The sequence below is a fragment of the Tasmannia lanceolata genome, unplaced genomic scaffold (assembly GCF_043159265.1).
Source record: "Tasmannia lanceolata isolate RefF3 unplaced genomic scaffold, GAP_Taslan_0.1 ptg000004l, whole genome shotgun sequence".
NCBI classification, from domain to species: domain Eukaryota; kingdom Viridiplantae; phylum Streptophyta; class Magnoliopsida; order Canellales; family Winteraceae; genus Tasmannia; species Tasmannia lanceolata.
This window is the reverse complement of record NW_027518681.1, coordinates 10,940,367-10,959,909: the sequence shown is the minus strand read 5'-3', so window position 1 is coordinate 10,959,909 and position 19,543 is coordinate 10,940,367. Positions and strand designations below refer to the sequence as shown.

General features: G+C 38.8%; 1 protein-coding gene across 6 annotated transcripts in view; it reads right to left on the bottom strand.

The window, feature by feature from the left end:
- Positions 1–19: 19 nt before the first annotated feature.
- Positions 20–19,543, bottom strand: part of LOC143875440 (uncharacterized) — a 236,315-nt gene continuing 216,791 nt past the window's right edge. For 5 of the 6 annotated variants that reach the window (XM_077376983.1, XM_077376984.1, XM_077376986.1 and 2 more), the window contains 4 exons: positions 8,324–8,401; positions 8,092–8,238; positions 7,335–7,487; positions 4,797–6,732 (listed from right to left, as the gene is read on the bottom strand). In XM_077376983.1, the coding sequence (XP_077233098.1) occupies positions 4,874–6,732; positions 7,335–7,487; positions 8,092–8,238; positions 8,324–8,401 (2,237 nt within the window). In that variant the 3' untranslated portion in view covers positions 4,797–4,873. Of the gene's footprint in view, positions 4,755–4,796; positions 6,733–7,334; positions 7,488–8,091; positions 8,239–8,323; positions 8,402–19,543 lie in introns of those variants that run through there. The other variant, XM_077376989.1, reaches the window with a different exon arrangement.

Sequence of the window (19,543 nt, the reverse complement as noted above, 5' to 3'; positions counted from 1 at the left end):
TATGCCAATTAGTCATTCAAAATCACATATTATCTAAAGAGTTAGGAATTCAAAACGTCCCTGAAACCAATTGCCGTCATGTGCTGTTATTTTTTATTATTATATTTGTTATTACAAATTTACCCTCCCTTTAAATTGTAAATTATGGCATGAGTTTTCTTAAGATGTTTTACTGTATCATTCTAAGGGTGGCTGTTTTTTATTATTAACAATTTGGATTATCATTTAGCAGATTTTTTCTAATTCATTTAGTTCATCTGAGGTGGCTCTTCTCTCCTTCGAAAGTGAGCCGCGAAATGGTTTTATGCAAAATTGCCTAGCAAATCCCAACAAATTAGTATTTTTTCCTAAATTTTGGGGTGATTAATTTGGCGAGTTCATGAATAGTGAATGTTTATTCCATTCCTAAATCTTGTAACCAGTTCTAGAAGCCTTTCCAATATTAGATTTACAGCATTGATGTTTGTTTATTGCTAAATTTTGTCAACTTCCAGTGCATCCTCTTCTTGAGAATTTTTTTATTGTGATGAAATTTATTTATGTTGTTTTCGTGTAATCTTATTAATTTTTCAATTTTTTTGTTGAAAAGGAATTTTTGTTTTGAAAATTGACAGAAATTTTCATTGATACTGTGACAGGTACATTGGGGACCAGAGGTCCCATCTAGCATTACATAGTATCAATAAAGCATGGCCAGAAGCATACTTCTGAACCATGAAGATAAAAGATAGCAGATAAGCAGAAAAATTCAGCATTGCATCAATCAGGATCATGCCCACTTTAACTCCCCTCTTCACTAATCTTCACAACCAACAACTTCTAACATCAACCAATTCACTCCTTTTCTTGGAGTACTAGACCTCCAACACAACAAACAGCTAAAAAAGGCTTCCAAGAAAACAATGCCGACTGTGGTCTCTCAAGCCATTATGGGTCCCTATCGATTGATTCTCCCCACTTGAAATATATTGAAGCTCACCGACTGGACTGTTGTGAAGAAAATACATAAAGGCCTCCTGCTTAATAAGACTACTTCTTAATCTCAGATTCCAAATAATAACTTAAAATGCTTCTAGGAAACAATGCCTCACAGAGCGAAAGACCATGGTCTCTCAAGGCAACATGGCCTCTTTCAATTGATCTACCTAGAAAGCAATGGAGTTCACTGAATGGACCATTGTGATGGAAAGCATAGAGGCATCCCGCCAAAGAGAACAACTTCTTAACCTCAAAATTCCAAACTAGAACAGAATACTACCGCGCACCATCAATCATCCACCTTCTACAATCCTCTCCTTCTACACACTTGTTACTTTAAGAAACTAGCAATCACTAATTCTTCCACCCGAAATTCCAAAAAATCCAAAATACCTAGAACCCTCCAACCCTAAACACCTAAAGACCGATCTTCCAAAGCCTAACTTTACAACTAAAGGCAATTCCAGCCATCCAAACATGGCAAATGATTGAAAAACGGCACAAAAAGACCCCTAAACAAAAAAAACTATTGCAAAGGGGGAATAGACTTTTAAATTGATGGGATCAAAAGGGTCTCCCTTGACCCCACCCTGAAATTTACTAACTTCCTCTTCCTTGCTCTGAACTTTAGCCTCCTCTTCCAAGAGCCTCCTCTTTTCCTCTTCTGATTACTCGTCAACTCCAGTTCCAAAGACATTGCCAATAGCCAAAATTTCCTCAGCAGTCATAATGTCCTCCTCAGTTTGATGGCTCCTAGCCTCCCCCTTTTTTCCTTCTGCTCAGACTCCCATCGCATTCTCCTTTCCTTCTTTTCTTCTTCTAAAGCCTTTTGAAAATGCGGGACTTTATAAACTGGAATACAACCTTTCTTAACATCTCTCTTTCCTGTTAGACGGAAAAATTCTTCTCCATTCTCTCTAGCCGAGTTTTTGAACTCTTTCCACTCTTGCTTTAGGATTTCCATCTCTCTCTCTCTCTCTCTCTCTCTCTCTCTCTCTCTCTCTCTCTCTCTCTCTCTCTTTTGGAGTTGGAGAACCTTCATAAGTCCTTAACTTCTTGACCTTAGATACTTGTTTTACGGTCATCGACCTGATCTTCCCATCCTACCTTCCTTTTACCTTTTCAGTCCTCCCAATTTCCTTCACATGATGTAGAGACGTCACTAGGCTCATTGAGATTTTCCATTATCTTTCGTATTTCTGATACAAACTTTTTCCCCTCTTCTCGGCCCTTGTTAAGCTGCCCTGTAACTTCCTTTTAAAGAGGGAAAGACTTCCTTTAGTAGCCCGAAGTGTCGATTGTTTGAAATAATAATTATTTCCTTCGGGATTGAGTTCACATCCATTTCATTTTAGATTGTGACCACTAATTTTGAGTCCAATGATCGATCTGGGGCTCACAATGGGTTGTCACAATCTAAAACGAATAGGGCCTAACCATGTTTTTTCATGTTTGCATTTATCTAGACGTTCTTTTATTATGTGTTTTTTTTACCCATGCAGTATTGAATGAATAGTTTTTTATTATGTTTTTTGAGCCAATGCAGTATTAAACTCGATTTTTTCCAATCATGTTTTATTGGGGTATCACATTTTGTTAACTGTGTCCCAACCCCATAGTCCCCGTTTGTTTTGATCCCAATAATCAGTTTTGGACTCAAAATTGGATGGTCGCTTTATGATAACAGAGAGAAGAAAGCTTCTCCATTACGGCAACTTTTTAGCTTCTGCACTGAAGTGACATGCTTCCTTAGGTTAAGGCACTTGTCTGACCCTATTATGTTCTCCTAAATCCCTTTTGTAGCTATCTTTACATTTCCTTGAGCCCATCAACATTCCTGGCGGTTGTGTATACTTACTTATACTTATTTGATTTCTATTGAGCTTCCTTTGAATGCCACATGTCCTAACTATTAATGATCTCTGATTGTCCTTTGGATCCGGTTTTCCTCCTTTTCTTTTAGGGCTCGACTTTCGATTCCCTGAGACCTATGGTTCGATCAGGGATACCCTACACAATTCAAATTCAAGAGCTTGGTTCAACGGCTCTTTTTCATCTTCATTTTCTTTTTCAGGAAATACTTTTCCTTTAGTATCACGGATTAGTTTTTCCTTTGGCAATTGTTTTCCGGTGCTGTGTTCATCTTCCTCCTCTCAGGGGACAATGATTTCCTCTTCTCTGCGAAAGTTTCCTAAGTGTTGTTTTTCATTGACAGTCACCTCTTCGTCTACCGCCTTAGTACTTATCAGGAAGGTTCTTGTTCCTACCTTAAGGTTGATAAATGGAATCTGGTATTTCTAGTCTGAGGTAAGAACTTTAGCTGAGGTAAAAGCCAAACAATGGTCATGATTCCCCGTCAGCTGGACCTCAATCACTTGCCCAAAGTGTTTCCCCAAGGCCTCAATTGTTGAGGGGGTCCAAGTGTGTAGCGAGATATCATAAAATCTAATCCATTTAGCTTTTGTCCCAGTGTTAAGCTTTGGACTCCAAGTCTGTAGCAAAACAAGAAAACCTCCAAGGGCGCCATTTCCTCTACTAAGAATCCCTTTTGCTTGTACTTCCGAATCAAAATTAAAGAGAATTAACGATGAGCCGATGTGAAACGGTTTTGCTAGCTGAGGTATATGCCAGAAGCTTTTTGCCCGTGACCATACCTCATACAGGGTCAGGAGCTGTTTCCCATGGACCCCACCAAACATTTTCTGAGGGCCAATTTGCGCTCTTCCACCTGTTCCAGCGGAATACTGACCTCCGGTGGGCCACTGAAAGATTCGTTATTTTTGTTCATTTCATCCTTAATTCCTTTGAGAATCATACCTCTTGTCCCTTCCTTACAAGGCACCGGGCACTTCCGACATAGATTACGACTCCCAAAATTCTTATACCCACAGCCTGGGCATTTCCAATCCGACTGGTGTGAGGAATTCCAATAGCTTCTCTCCTCCCATGCGCCGGGACTTCTCCTAACGCCTTCATGGTAGTTTCGAATGAGGGAATCCCTCACGATTTTAATTTCCGAGGCTACATACGTATTCCTTGGATAGGGACGAAGCAAATCGATAGTAGTTTTTCCTTTGGATGCTGATTGTGCTACTAATCCAAGGCGCTGAGCCTCTCCGAAGAAAAACTCCATCTATCCCAAGGGTCTTAAAGAGTTTTCTTAGTGACTCCCTCTCGAGTCAAACAATCGGCCCTTGTCCTATCCCAAGGTCAAAGAAGCCCTCTGAAAAGGAAATTATCTTTCGTTATTACTTTTTTCTACTTCTTCTCCCTTCCACACATTTGATCGATCATAAATGGTGTTTTCATCTCATTTGTTGTTTCAGAACAAGCTTGATTGTTGGGGCAGATGAAGCATTTTTCATCCATCATCATCTAAATAGTGTCCCTTTAATTCTCAGATAGTGATGGTAATTAATCCTAAAAATCCTAACTTTTTAGATTATAGCGTACCTTTACTGACTAATTAGAAGATAGTCTTTCAGATAAGGATTTTGGGCAAAAATCCCTATTGTTTCTATCTTCACAATCTACAAGGATTTAATCCTTAGAATAAATATATTACAAGATATAATAGCTAAGCTATTAAGAGAAGTTGCTAATCTAAAGAGATTTCTAAGAATATTAGATTATCCCAATGATGATCATCAATATCTAACAATAAATTATTAAAAATTCTCAAGCATTTTTCCCTTGAAAACCTTTGGAGTCATCATTAGCATATGCTCGTATCTTTGGAGTCATCAACAGCATCGCTTTGAGTAGGTTGATTTGATCTTTGTAGTCATATGCCATTCATCATAAACATACTCAATTAGTGCATTAAAACTCGAAGAAAATACTATTATTAGTCCAAAAAATTACCATACTTGACAACTGAAGAACATCTGTACAATTATTTACAACAACAATATCTCAAGTAACGACAGAATAGTAAGAGCTTCTGTATTGACAAGACAATGTATGCATCCATGACTTTGAAGTATTTATCCCTCCAATTCTTGTTGAGGAGAAGAAAGCAAATGACTCCCCAAAATCCCAAAACATATGACAATGCCACGAATAAGTAGAAAAACACAGGATTATCAATAATCCGAGAGTCATCATCTTCCTTGCCTTCAGGGGGCTGTGAAGGGATGTTCAATGAGCAATTTCTTTCTAGTGGTGGTCCGCAGAGAGCTGGATTTCCCTCATAACTAACCTCACCAAAAGTTGAAAATTGTCTCTCAAAAGGGATACTGCCCGATAGGTTGTTGTAAGCGATGAAGAAAACACCAAGTGAATCGAGCTGAGTTAATTCATAAGGGATTCGTCCGACCAACTGGTTATGAGATAGATCCAAACTCTCCAAGTTTTCTAAGTTTTGAAAGGATTGTGGAAGAGGTCCCGTTAGTAGGTTGTTAGATAAGTTCAATGAGCGAAGCTCTCTCAAGTCCCCTATTTGGAAAGGAATATTACCCACCAATTGATTCATGGACAGATCGATTCCGGTCATCAAGGAAAAGGGAAGGCCCTCGTAAGAGTAAGTTACGCCCTTGGTGGTGAAGGAAGTTGAATACCTAAGCTGTAACATACCCAATACATTTGAGCCACTTTGGATTGGAGAGTTTATCTTCCATGCAGTAATGTTGTTGAGACAAGAAGGTATGTTTCCAGATAGAGAATTATTGGAGAGATTCAATATATGGAGGTTACTTAGTTGACAGAGTTGTACTGGAATGAGTGCTTGAAAGAAATTATCCCCTAAAAGAAGTGATGCCAAATTTGAGAGAGAGAATAACCAACTTGGAATAGGGCCAGATAAGTTATTTTTTCGTATATCTAGAATCATCAAGTAGGGGCTATGCAACAAGCTAGTTGGGATTGTTCCAGTGAAGTTATTGTGGTTGGCAAGTAAAGACTGCAAATTTGTCAAGTTACCATCTACTGGGAAAAGCTCTCCTCCTAATCTATTGCTTGATACACTTAGGTAATTTAGGGAAGTGCAGTTTTTGGTTAGTGGACTTGGCATTTCTCCAGAAAGCTGGTTGTTAGATAGGTCAAGTGTGTATAAGTCTGCCATTTCACCCATGGACAAAGGTATCCTACCATTCAAATCATTCGTGGACAGGTTCAAGTAAGCCAAATTTGGGAGAAGTGTGCCGATGTTTGTAGGAAGTGACCCACTTAGATTGTTTTGAGAGATATCTAGAAAAGAGACAATCGAACTGGTGTTGTGGGGAGACTGAGGAATTGAGCCTTCAAAGTGGTTACCCCTCAACGACATGATTCGAAGTGATGTAGTATTGTACAAAAGCCAAGATGGGATGACCCCTTTAAGGGAGTTATGATCCAATTGGAAGCTGTATAAACGCTGCTGATTTGAAATGAAGCTGGGGATGCTAGAAGTGCTACGTTGGTTTAGATTGCAATTTTCAAGGAGCAACCACATGATTTGAAAAGTAGGAACCCAATGCGGGTATTCTGTTTCAACCTCTAATTGGACATTGTTTGAAAGGTCAACATATGAAAGCTTTGAGAGGTTAGCAAACATGGAAAATGAGAACACACCCGTGAACTGATTGTTTGACAGAAAAATAGTCTCCATCATCGTTAGGTTGTTGAAAACGAATGAAGGAACCCCCCCTGAGAAGCGATTGTACGAGAGATCAAGCGATCGCAGGTAATGCATATCTTTCAAACATGGATGAATATTGCCTTCGATTGAGTTCCTCTTAAGATTCAAGGTAACTAAGTTACTTAGATTGCAAAGCCCTGCAACAACAAGACAGAGAAATGGATCATGAAATTAGATAGATGGTCTAATAGGGCCAATACCTAAATGATACATGAGAACTTAATTTTTTAGAATGAGGCTAGGCAATTCATCATTTGCAAACTAGGATCATTCTTTTCTTTTTATGCTTATTTTCAATTTATTCATAAAAATGTAAACCGCCAATTTCTGGGGAATAACATTCCCACACCCTTGATTTAATAATGTCACTAAATCTTTTACTTTACACTTTTCTAATTAGATTTGAAAGATTGTTACATTCCTAAAATGCTATCAACAACCAATTTAAAACGTGTAAAGGGTGTAGTGCTATTATTGAAATAAGGGAGAGGAAATATCATTTCCCATAACCAGAATTAAATTTCTACTTATTCGCAAAAAATCCAAAAATCCGCTCTTGAAGTTTCCCACAAATGAATTTTGGCTTGGAATACGTTAGAAACAAAGAGAGCTGAAAAAACTACAAAAGCTAGCAAATGTATTATGTTATCATTATCATTGTGAGAGAAATGAAAGTGAAGAAAAAAACTACTTCATCCATCATCATCACTTTGGATGAGAAGATACTATAACCATGTACCTGTTGAGATGCCAAATGGGTTACTAAAATTATTCTCTGATAAATCCAGTAGTTCCAATGAGGAAAGGTTGAGTAGACAAGATGGAAGACTTTGATCGTTAAGAAAGTTATTGCCAAGATCTAGTTCCTTGAGTCTCTTCAAGCCACATAAACCTACAAGAAAAATGATCACGACATAAAACCTCATGCAAGACTTGATTTATTACCAAACAACAAATTCCTTTCAAAGCAAGGGGAAAACTCAAATTTGTATATGAAAAATGCTAAAAAAACTCATCCTTAGTTTTTTTTTTAACAACAGATCACTCTCTGGTTATGCCATGTAGATGGTCTACAAGAACAACGTTCTTGACTACACATCCCCTCGCCGCAAAAACAGAATGGGCCAAATTTGAGGAACACCATCTCTGACTTTATATATGGTGTAATTGCATTGCTGTGCATAATCAGGGCCCCGCTCTTGATATTTTATCAAGGGCAGCTGATTTTATAAGTCTCTATCATTGGATCAAATATCAAGGTGGCACCTATGTCGTTTCCTGTTACACACTGAAGCATGTCGAGCACCATATAATTTCACTATATACGACAATCTTGTTGTGGACATGAAGAATTCTTCAGTTAAAAGGATTAAAACGTTGCATTATATATTTTTTGAGAAATTTCTAAATAGTAAAATCTACTCTTTCATTTTTTTCTTTTTTTCACACTGCTTTACCTAGTATAAAAGTAGAAAATGAAATGGGAAAAAGAATACCAGGTAAGTTTCCTCTCAGATTATTCCCATACAAGAATAATTCTTCCAATGGAGAGGAAGTGCTTAGTAGACATGGTGGAAGTGCTCCATCATCAAGATTGTTGTAGTCAAGATCCAAACTTCGTAGTTTTGTCAAACCACATAAACCTGCAAGAAATGGGCTAATTATATACTTGTATAGTGAAAACATGCTTTTTACAAATCACAACACAGTTTGAGGCAGGATCAATACTTCGCAAGGAATTGCTGCTTTCGTTTAGCCTATTCAGCCCAAGTTTCAATATCTCTAAGTTTTGCATTTGAGTGAACCCTGCAAAAAAAAGAAAAAGAGAGACGATGAGAGATGGACTTGGTGATGATTCTAGATTTCGCATTCATGAAAAGTTAACTAAATCTTATTATATTGAAGGTTTTTTTTATCAGTAAGCTGGGGTTTGGTGGACCCCTACCAATATATTAAATAAAGTAAGATGATACAATAGCAGGAACAAGACCACTGCCCAATCTTTAGAACAATGTCTAGGGAAAAGAGCAGAACAACTAGTGTCATGATACCTTTGAAGACAAACTCAAAACAAGCAAGAGAAAAAAAAAAAACATGAGAGCTGGATTGTGCAATTTGTGGGACTTGAAAGACACCTGATCCCTAGAGCAGGACCCCATACCCAGGAAAAGCCTTGTTTACTGTGATCTAGGAGATCTATCATCTTCTGGCTATATTTCTTTATTCTCTAGCTTTTCCTCAACTCTTGAACCATTGGGGTTGACTCATTAATTTCGTTGGGATGGAAGATAGCCCACTTGTCATCTAAGATAGGAAGAAGAGGGGAGTTTTCTTTTTTCCTTTGGACTTTTTGCCATGATTCTTCTTCAGTGGGATTGGATTCCAATTGGAAGGATGTTCCTTCCATATTGTTTGTTCCTTCTTCAATGTGGGATGTCCCTTCCTCTAGGGTATCTAAAGGCGAGAATCTGTTTCCTTGGCTTTTTAGGAGTTGTCTTTTTAAAACTTCTACATGAGCCTCACCATGATGGTTGCCTTGGTGGTAGGTCGCTTGTTTTTCCAAAGTTCTGTCCTTTGGGGAGAACTTATTATCTTGGGAAACTATTGTATTCTTGTTTGAAGCTTGTCGAATTTTTCACTTTTCTTAACAGGCCTCCATTCCTTCTTAGGTTAAGGGGGTTTCTGATCTGGAAGGTAATTGCACTCCTATGTGTTGTGGCTGAAATCTTTGCAATTGCGTCAAACCTTGGGTTTTAAATCATAGGTTATTGGTTGCATGATGACTCCCAAAGCTGTTCTAAGCTTGATTGAGTACGGTAGGGGTTTATCGACTTTAGCTTGGATGCACATCCTAGCATAGTTTAACCTTGACGAATCGGTAATTGGGGTACTGGCAATCCTACTCATACTATGGGGTGGGGGGGGCAAAACTTTAGGTGGAGCCCCGAGAGATGAATCCAAATGGGAATTTCAGAAAGTTGCTTCTTCTCCAAAGAGGTTTTCGGACTTCACCTTCTGAGGATTTCTTATACTAAAGGTTAAACTTATGTCGGATTGTTCTTAGGTTCTTTTTCCTATTAAACCCTGTTCGGATCGCATAAATTTTCTGAAAAAAGTTGGGAAAGAAAAAAAAACTGGGAAATGATTTCTGCGCTCAAGTGTTTTGATAAAGACGCACTCCACTTGTTTCTCATGTAGTATTTAAAGGGTTTTAAGAGTGTTTTGATAAACACGCACTCCACTTGTTTCTCATGTAGTATTTAAAGGGTTTTAAGAGGTTTTTGAGAACCGTAATATCCTCTGACATCCCTTTAAATACTTCACGATAAACAAGTGGAGCGCATGTTTATCAAAACACTTGAGCGCAGAAATCATTTCCCAAAAAATTCTCAAATTTCCTAGTTTTTTTGTGCACAAAAATGATTACTTGAACCAGCCCTATTTAATTTTTACTTAGAGAGACCTTCAATTTATGACAATAACCTCTAAATTAACCAGAATCATAGCTTTCCCTCTAAATTGGGGAAAGAATCCATCATAACTGTTTTCTTGCAATCCAAAGAGGGCCCTAAAAGAATTCAAGACAAAAAATATCGGTTTCATCCTTTTTTTTTAAATCTTAGTTGAGCCAAAAATTAACCTGATTTGCTGAATCTCAATTAATATATTTGAATTACCTAAGAAATGATACCGTAGAATTAGAGAAAACAAATATTACCTTCTGGCATAACCCATCCCCCAATCTGATTCCACGCCAAATCAAGCAATTCCAATGCCTTGAATTGGGCAAACAGAGTAGCATTTGGATACCATGCTTCCAGTGCTTCCCCTCTCGCAAATGAAATATCGATTTTAGTCACACGAGAAGAAGAAGAAGAAGCACATGATATACCTTTCCATTGACAACAATCATCTCCAACCCAATCTCCGGTTACAAAATAAGAAGCATTATTTGCATAGTTGATATCATCTTTTAATTGTAAAAGGGCTGTTCTCTCTTCCTCTAAACAAGCTTGGCACCCATAAAAATAGCAACAAACACTCACAATCAGCACCACCACCCCAATATATCCACATAAATTGCTCATGATTCTAACACCCTTTTGCCCAAACCCAAAACTCCAACTGGAATCACCCTCCGATCATATCATAGATATATGTAGAGAAAGAAAGGTGAAAGGAGGATCGACATTTCAAAGTCTTCCACTCAGACTAGCTATCCTCCACTGTCCAAACTTCAGAGAATAAGCCCACAGCTTACACAAAAGAAGAAACCCAACTCTAGTTTCTTTTCCAAACCAATCTCTCTTTCTACAACTAGAGATTTATTTTAAAATCGTGTGATACAGGGTGTGTTTCGTAACCACACCTTTAAAGTCTTCAATGTGAATACCCACCACTAATCCTAAGCCATCAAAGGGTTAAAAGAAATACAGGGGACTAGGGGAGGGTGAGGAAAGGAACAGGTAATCAACCTTTCGATATTTATTTTCTAATATCGTTTCAACATGGGTCAAAGTAGTCGGCAGGGAATTATTAGGATATTACAAGAGTCAAAAGAGTCGGCCATAAACTCATTACACTCCACACGACACATCTTTGGTAAATCTAAACCATCAAATTATTATAATGCATGATTGTTGTTGCCTTTGAAATGTTGGATATTTTTAAGATATTTTATTTTTAAAATAGAAAAATGAGGTCTTTCCATGACAATTTTCAAAGAGAAACTTCTTTTTGTGTGAATGATGTTTCCAACTGGAAGACACTTATGCTGTGAAAAGGTATTCTTTTAGGTCAATGATAAATTCGCACCCCCTGCAGTACGCATCCGCACCACTTGTAGTGAGATTTGACGTCAAAAAGCGTTAAAGTTGCGCACTGTTCACGTCAGATCAAGCTATAATGGGTGTGGATGCATACTTCAGGGGGTGCGAATTTATCATTGCCAAAGGGGACTTTTCATTTGACGTGGTGCCTTCATATCCTTTTTATATTCGATTAAAAAAAAAAAAAAAAGGCTTGCGGTCTCAATTTTAAGATAACTTTCTCCCAATTCACTTTTCTCTTTGCCTATATGTAAGAGCATACTTGTTGTCTTGAACTCGGGGTGTAGACCTTGTTCTTGGGTTTATGCATTATTTTCTTGGGACTTATTTCCATATAGCTACTAGGGGTGGACATGGTTCCGGTTCGAACCGAGGAATCGAACCGAACCGGCACATATGGTTCGGTTCGGTTCGGTTCTATATATATATGGTTCGGTTCCGGTTCTGAAATCCGGGTACCGGTGCAAATTCGGTTCGATTCTGGGTTTCGGATTCCGGAACCGAAAACCGAACCGAGAACCGACCCTCACCTTAAGTCCTTAAAATCACCCCACGCCCATTTGATAAAATCACCCCACTCCTCATTTGATAAAATCACCCCACGGCGTTTTAATTCACCCCCTTTTAACTTATAAGTTTTAACTTAAAACTAAAAACTAAAAACACAACAGAAACTCAGTTGAGATGGGTTGTCACTTGGTGAAGGGCCATTGGTGAAGGTTGGGTAAACCCAGAACCGAACCGAACCGAACCGATTATATATGGTTTTGGTTCGGTTCGGTTCCATACATATATGGTTCGGTTCTGGTTCCAATTTCAGGGAACCGAATATATATGGTTCGGTTCTGGGTTTAGCCCAAAACCGAACCGAACCGAACCATGTCCACCCCTAATAGCTACCTCCATAAGTGGGGAAAAAGAATCTATAAGAGACAGCTTCGTTGTGCCTTGCCTACCTCTCTTTCTCTCCTATTCAGATTCTTTGGTCTAAAGAGTCACTTTGTTCATCCACCGTTACAATTTGTCACAACATGAAATGGGCGATTTAGATCAACCTAAGTCGGGACCCACTATATCCTAGTGGGGCATGCCCCATTGTCATGCAATGAGGTGTGCCCAGATGAAACACATTGACAATACAATTACTCTACTCTACCGCAAATTGAGTATTGGTTTGGTGGCATATTTCTTACTCGGTTTTCTTGCATTTTCTTTCCCTTCCTTTTGGTTCCTTTAAAAATCAAACAAAGTTTGGAAATGCAATCTTTTTTAGGAAAAGATTGCATTTCCCAAATATACTCCAAAAGAGGACCAACAATTTCAATGAAAGGTCTCTTAATCTCCATTTCAATTATCCATATCTATGCCTTGTTATACACTTTAGACGACCATCTGAATCACTGCCCACCAAGTTTCCCACCTTACATTCATGGGTGGTGGTCCCACTAATTAGCAATTGTGTATTCCACATTCTCTTTTTGAAGGGAAATGATATCTAGCCCCTTTTTCTTCACTGGCCAACCCTGTTGAAAAGAGTACTCATAAATACACTAGAGGGGTGGCCCAAGTAAGAAAAGGGGGCGAATATATAACTTCCAATCCACCATTTTCATCCCCATCCAACATGAGGCAATGTTGCAGGCATGGGGTCCAAAGGAAACTACAAAAGTGGGGAGAAATCTCTCATATATAAATCACCATCGTATCAAACTCATCGTATCATCATGGGCCCACCTAGATCTACAACCATGCAAAAAACACACAGCTAATGATCGTAACCATCAGGTCAAGATCCTAGAAATGGATGATCAAGAAAAGAACAGAAGAAACAAAGATAAAAAAAAATACATTTGCAGAAATAGTTAAGATTCTTGGTGGAATAGTAAGGTTGCTCCATTGTGACCTAGTGGTCACGGGTTCGAGTCACAGAAACAGCCTCTCTGCAAAGCAGTGGTAAGGCTGAGAACATCTAGCCCTACCCAGACCCTGCAATGGTGGGAGCCTCGTGCGGCCTTTTTAGAAATATTTAAGATTCTGTGAGTGTATTGATCTGTTATATGGTCCGGATTAAATGATATGGGTGGGACCTCCATATTCTGATACATGTAGGTAAAGAACACTTCATTTAGGAAAGTACAAGGCAAATGTAAGTAAATGAAATAAAACTTCACCAAACCCTGCTCAATCGAAAATAAATACGTATGCAAAAGATGACCAGCCTTAAAACCCTGTTTGGATTGCAAGAAAAATATTTCCAAATGAAAATACTTTCTTCTTCTTCTTTTTTCTTAAATTGAGGAATACTATCATAAATTGAGGACCCCTACGTAAAAATTGAATAGGGTTGGTTTGTGTAAAAAAAAGTTTGGAATTTTTTGAAATATTTTACCTTTCCATACTTTTCCAAAAAATTCTTGCAATCCAAACAAGGCCTAAATGGAAATAGAAAATGCTAAAATGGAAGGCACTTTTATTTAGGAAATGATAAATGCTCCCCTTTCCATCGCTTGGGCCACCCGGCTGCATTGTATGTGGCAATCAAGTCACTTCATTCCTTAAATGTGAAGTACATCAGCCCCTTTGCAGTCATAGATACACTGTAGCCAGGTGTCCCAAGCCATGAAAAGGGGCGCATTTATCATTTCCCTTTTATTTTCCTTTTTAAAAGACATTTAACAAGACCCACTTCTGCTTCTTTTACATGCTAGATTTCCGTGATTGAAAATTTTTAAAGACATTTTGGTTTTAACGTTTCTCAATGGTTAAAGAAATCAAAAGATTTTATTTACTACATACTTTTTATGGGTTGAAACAGTGGGAGACATTAAAACCTATTAATGAGGGAAAGTGAAACGTTAAGAGGGCTTATAGGAGGTTGGGGAGACGTTTCATGTCTATTCTACCCTACAAAATATCTCTTTCGATAATCTCAAAAAGGGAGAGCGACCACTTTCTCGTGAGGTCTCTTCATCTCTATAAAAGCTATATGTTTTCTTCTCTAGAAACTCCATTGATTTATTTTTGGTCACATCTTTTATCATCTTTTGTGACACAGGTGGTGACTGGTGACGAGTTCTAGGGATAGTGTCAAACAACCAGTTGCTTCAAGAGCTTAAGAGGTTGGAGAAAGCGTTATTTAATCTTTTGTACTTTAACACCCCCTCACTTGTGGCCCCTCTTTTAGGGTTGGCCTACACGTGGCACATATGGCCCCTCTTTTGGATTTGGCTATTGCATATGGATAGGGCTGCAAATGAACTGAGCCGGATCACGTAGATGTTTGGGTTCGGCTCATTAAAAGCTCGACCCGAGCTCGTTCGTTTACTAAACGAACCGAACCCGAGCCCAAAATTTAGGCTCGTCAAATAAACTAGCCGAACTTAAGCTTTGAATAGTTCGGCTTGGACAAGCTCGTGAACTTTTTAGGCTCGGTTCATAAAGCCGAGCGGAGCTTTAAAGCTCGGATTATGTTTGTTATATGACTATCCCAAAAATTAGGCTCGTCAAATAAACGAGCCGAACTTAAGCTTTGTATAGTTCGGCTTGGACAAGCTCGTGACCTTTTTAGGCTCGGTTCATAAAGCTGATCCGAGCTTTAAAGCTCGGATTATGTTCGTTATATTACTATATATATTACTTAATGGTATTTATTTGATGTGTTTACTAAACGAGCCGAACCCGAACCCAACCAAGCTCGAGCTTGGCTCGGCTCGGCTCAGGCTCGTTCGTTTACTAAATGAGCCGAGCCGAGTTGATGCTCAAACTAAGTGAGCCGAGCTCGAACACACCAAAGTTCGGCTCGGCTCAGGCTCGTTCGTTTACTAAATGAGCCGAGCCGAGCTGATGCTCAAACTAAGTGAGCCGAGCTCGAACACACCAAAGGTCGGCTCGGCTCAGCTCATTTGCAGCCCTACATAACGATTTTTATTATCAAAGAGGTTTGAACTCTGGACCTTTGGATCTGATACCATGTCAAACAACCACTGGTATCAATGCCAGGCAGTGGTAACCCTGGTGTGCCTCCGCCGACGGAAAATCCCTCAAGGAAGATCTCGGTAACCCCGGTATGCCTCCGAGAATGGTAAAATATCCCTCGGGGAAGATCTCGTAGTTCCCACATTGTCTCCACATGGAGGGGGAGATTGTTGGGGGATCCAAGTGAAAGCAAAGATCCCACATCGGAAGTGTAATAGATGTGGATGGGCTTTATAAGAGAATGGGCATCCTCCCCTTAACGGCTAGGTTTTAAGGGTGAGTTCTACCTGCTTCCCTACAGATCGATTCTGGAAGAGACCCAACAGATCGTTGTAACTTGGCTTGGGTAGTGTATTTTTGTGGACCCCGGTCCGAGAGAGAGGTGGGGGACGAGCCCCCAGCGGCCTCTTGGATCATTCACACGTGAATGAGAGCTCTACCAAGGAACTCTCGAAACGGATGCCACCCTCATAGCATAGCACGAGTGGCGATATAAAAGAGATACCTCTTGATTCGGGAACAAGTCCGGATTCGAAACGTACCTAAACAAACTCAGAGTCTCCATCCATGGTATACGGCCATGGATCCTCAAACAAAATAGGCTCTGTATACCATGGATAACCAGAAATGAATAGGTCCGTGCCTGATTACGAATGGAGAAGGTCTGAAGAGCACCCCCAATTCGTCCGAGTGCAAGCACTTGGTCTCTTATGCCATTTATTATTAACCTCGAAGAGTTTCGGGCAAAAATCATATGAAATAGGAACAATTCTCAGGAATCGTCTACCTAAGCATGCATTTCCCGAGGATAAAGAAATAAGCATACATAAAATGAAATGCAAAGTGTGTCACCTAAGCAAAGCTAGGTTATGAGTGGCATGCCTAATGGGTGTCTAAGTTCTGGTAGACATACACATGCAAGCTACAGCTAAATGTATAGTATTAATACAAGAAAGTAAGAAAACACATCAAAACATAAAACACAAATCAATTCTATACATGACTGGACAAAACAAATCCTAAAACTCTAATGCAAGACTTGACTCGCATCAGAATGGCCATCCACCCTGGCTGCGCTACGTATCCCGGCCTCGGGAAGAATCGGAGTCAACGTAGTTCTATGACCTATTTTAAACTACGATGCCTAACCATTTAGAACCGCTATCCTAGACTCGATCCACTAGACTCGACTGATTTTTAAAGTTTTTTATACAATTGCTTAAGTTCATGTGAATTGTAAGTTTTAGGACTCTCTATATGCCCTAACTAATGCAAGTTGGTTAGCCTTAAGCTAATGCAGGTGGGCCCTATATCCTATGTGTATCTAGGCTGTGCAACCTAATGAAAACCATGGGCGGACTATATGCTTCCTAGTCTAGCCATCGGTTCGACTAAATGTCTAACCGATCGACTCGAGGCCTCCTAACTCTAGGGACACTCACGCGACAGGACACACTCAATACAAATCAGGACAGCCCCCTAACTCTAAAACACCCTAAACAGCTAGGACAGGCTCCTAACTCTAGGGGAAGATCTCTTTGAAAAAAGGTTTTGAAGAATTTTTTGTATTTTTGAAAGGTTTGAAATGTTTATTTTTAAAGGTTTGGCTGGACCTGGGATAAAAATCCCAAGCTGCACTACGTACCTCGTAAAAGAGGATCAAGCCAACGTAGTTCAGAATGAACTCTCCTAATACGCTATAAAACTCAACACTTTAGCTGATTTAAGGTTTTTTAATGTTTTTCAAATGTTTTTGATATTTTTAAAGTTTTCAAATATTTTTGAGTTTCAAATTTCTAATATTTTTTGGATTTTAAAGCTTTTCCCATGTTTCGGACCTTTAAATGTTTTCAATCTTAAAGGGAATACGCAAACACAACCACAAACTAGGGCAAAGCCCTAAATTAAAAGGGAAAATCCCGAACAATCGACTAATGTCTCAAAGAGACGAACCACAACAAGTAAACAAGTGTCCCAAGAACAGAGAAAACATTCTAAGATCCCAAGCAGGGAAGGCTCTAATAAGACTGAGTTAGTCTCTGTAGACACCCCATTTTGACCGGACCCAAGTTCGCTATGCTTGGGCGAAATCCCGTTCAATCATTTCCGCCATGTTTCGCACTTTTCCGTTAAGTGTTGAGAGAGATTATTCCCAAGAATCCGAACAAGAGAGAATTTGGATCCGATTGATGGGCCCGTCTTGAGCATTTGTTTAGATTTGGATCAAACAGGGTGGCCCGCACATTGTTTTAGTGAAAAATGAGTTTTGAACCTACTTCGATCCAACACCTAAAGATGATCATCAAGAGAACGGTCAAGATCTCAGAGAAGTCGTTTTAACAACCAATTTTGTTTCGATCATCAGGTTGAGTTACTCGGATCAGCCCATTGAAATGATTTAGGAGGACACAACCTACTTAGGTAGGGGACCCATCAATTGGATGGTCTGGATCGTCATAGAGGAATGATTTAAGGGGGCACAACCAATTTACATTGCGACCCACCATTTGAACGGTCAAGATCATCAATTGTCGCCCATCAAATGGACGGTTCGGATCATCAAATGGGAGTGATTTAAAAATGGGGTAACATATTCACATTTTGATCTATTGGATGGTTTGGATCAGCCCATAGGATTGATTAGTGGAGCACAAATTAAATCACATCGCAGCCCACTATTTGAACGGTCAAGATCATCAATTGTCGCCCATCAAATGGACGGTTCGGATCATCAAATAGGAGTGATTTAAAAATGGGGTAACATATTCACATTTTGATCTATTGGATGGCTTGGATCAGCCCATAGGATTGATTAGCGGAGCACAAATTAAATCACATTGTCGCCCATCAAATGAACGGTTCCGATCATACTTTGGAGTGGGGCATATGATTTTATGCACAATTGGGAATTTGGTCACATATGGGACCCATTTGGGTTATCTTTTACCTACTCAAAAGAACTTTAAAAAACATGCATGGGGCCACACACATGTCAAAATTCAATGTCCACAATGGTGGCCACCTACCATGGAATATGTCCACAATGGTGGCCACCTACCATGGAATAAGTCCACAATGGTGGCCACCACCCTCCCATTCCTTTGCTATAAATGGTTCAATGAGGGTGAGTAAGAGGGAGGGACAACTCATTTCTCTTCTATCATGTGTTCTAACAAAGTTGCTATGTGGGGTTGAAAAGAAAAAAAAAGAAGAAAAAGAAACAAGAAAAGAAGAAAAAGAAACAAAAAAAGAACGAAAAAGAGAAAGAAAGCGGAAGCGATAGCACGGAGGCGGGATTTTCGAGTTTTTCGGCTCTCGGATTCGGCGAGGATTTCGATCACAGGTAGGTACACCGTTCTCGGAATTTTTTTAGAATTATTTGGTATATTTTCGGATTTTTGCATGATTTTTAACAAAGAAAACTAAACGATATATTAAACAGATTCCAAAAATAATGAAATTTCGTGGGAAAATAATATGATAATGATACATTCTACCATGAATTTTTGAGAATTTTTGGATTTTGTTTGGTATATAATTTTATGCTTTCTTTGAAAATCAGCAGATTTTAGGAGAATTGTTACTGACGTCAAATCACAGATAAAATTCTCCAAATTTTTACAGTAGTCTTAAATTCTATACTTCTTGCTTCTGTAAAATTTTCAAGTGATTTGGATCTTGTTTCATATAAGCTGTAGTGTTAATTCATAATCTGGTTTGAAATTTGAAAAATTCGAAACTGATAGTAAATAGTTTTCTAAATTCATGAAAATCTCACAGTATGCTATTTTCACTTATCTCTTACTACTGTAGAAATTTCATGGAATTTAGATATCTATTTCTAGTAGTTTATGTGTTATTTTTGCAATCTGGTCAATTAATTTTTAAATCCATATTAAATATGAGTTTAATGTAAAAATCTGTAAAAATCTTCCAGTAAGTTACATCTCATCATATCTTGTTGCTGGAGAAGTTTCAACTCATTTCGAGTTCGTTTGCAACAGCTTCACTTGTAAAATCACTCATATGGTTAAAAATTGGTAAAATCCATTAAAAAATTGAAATTAATTGAAAATCATCTTAAAATCTCTAAAGCACCTTCATCTTTGTGTGTGTTTGGGAGACCCGCCCGGTCTCATTCTCT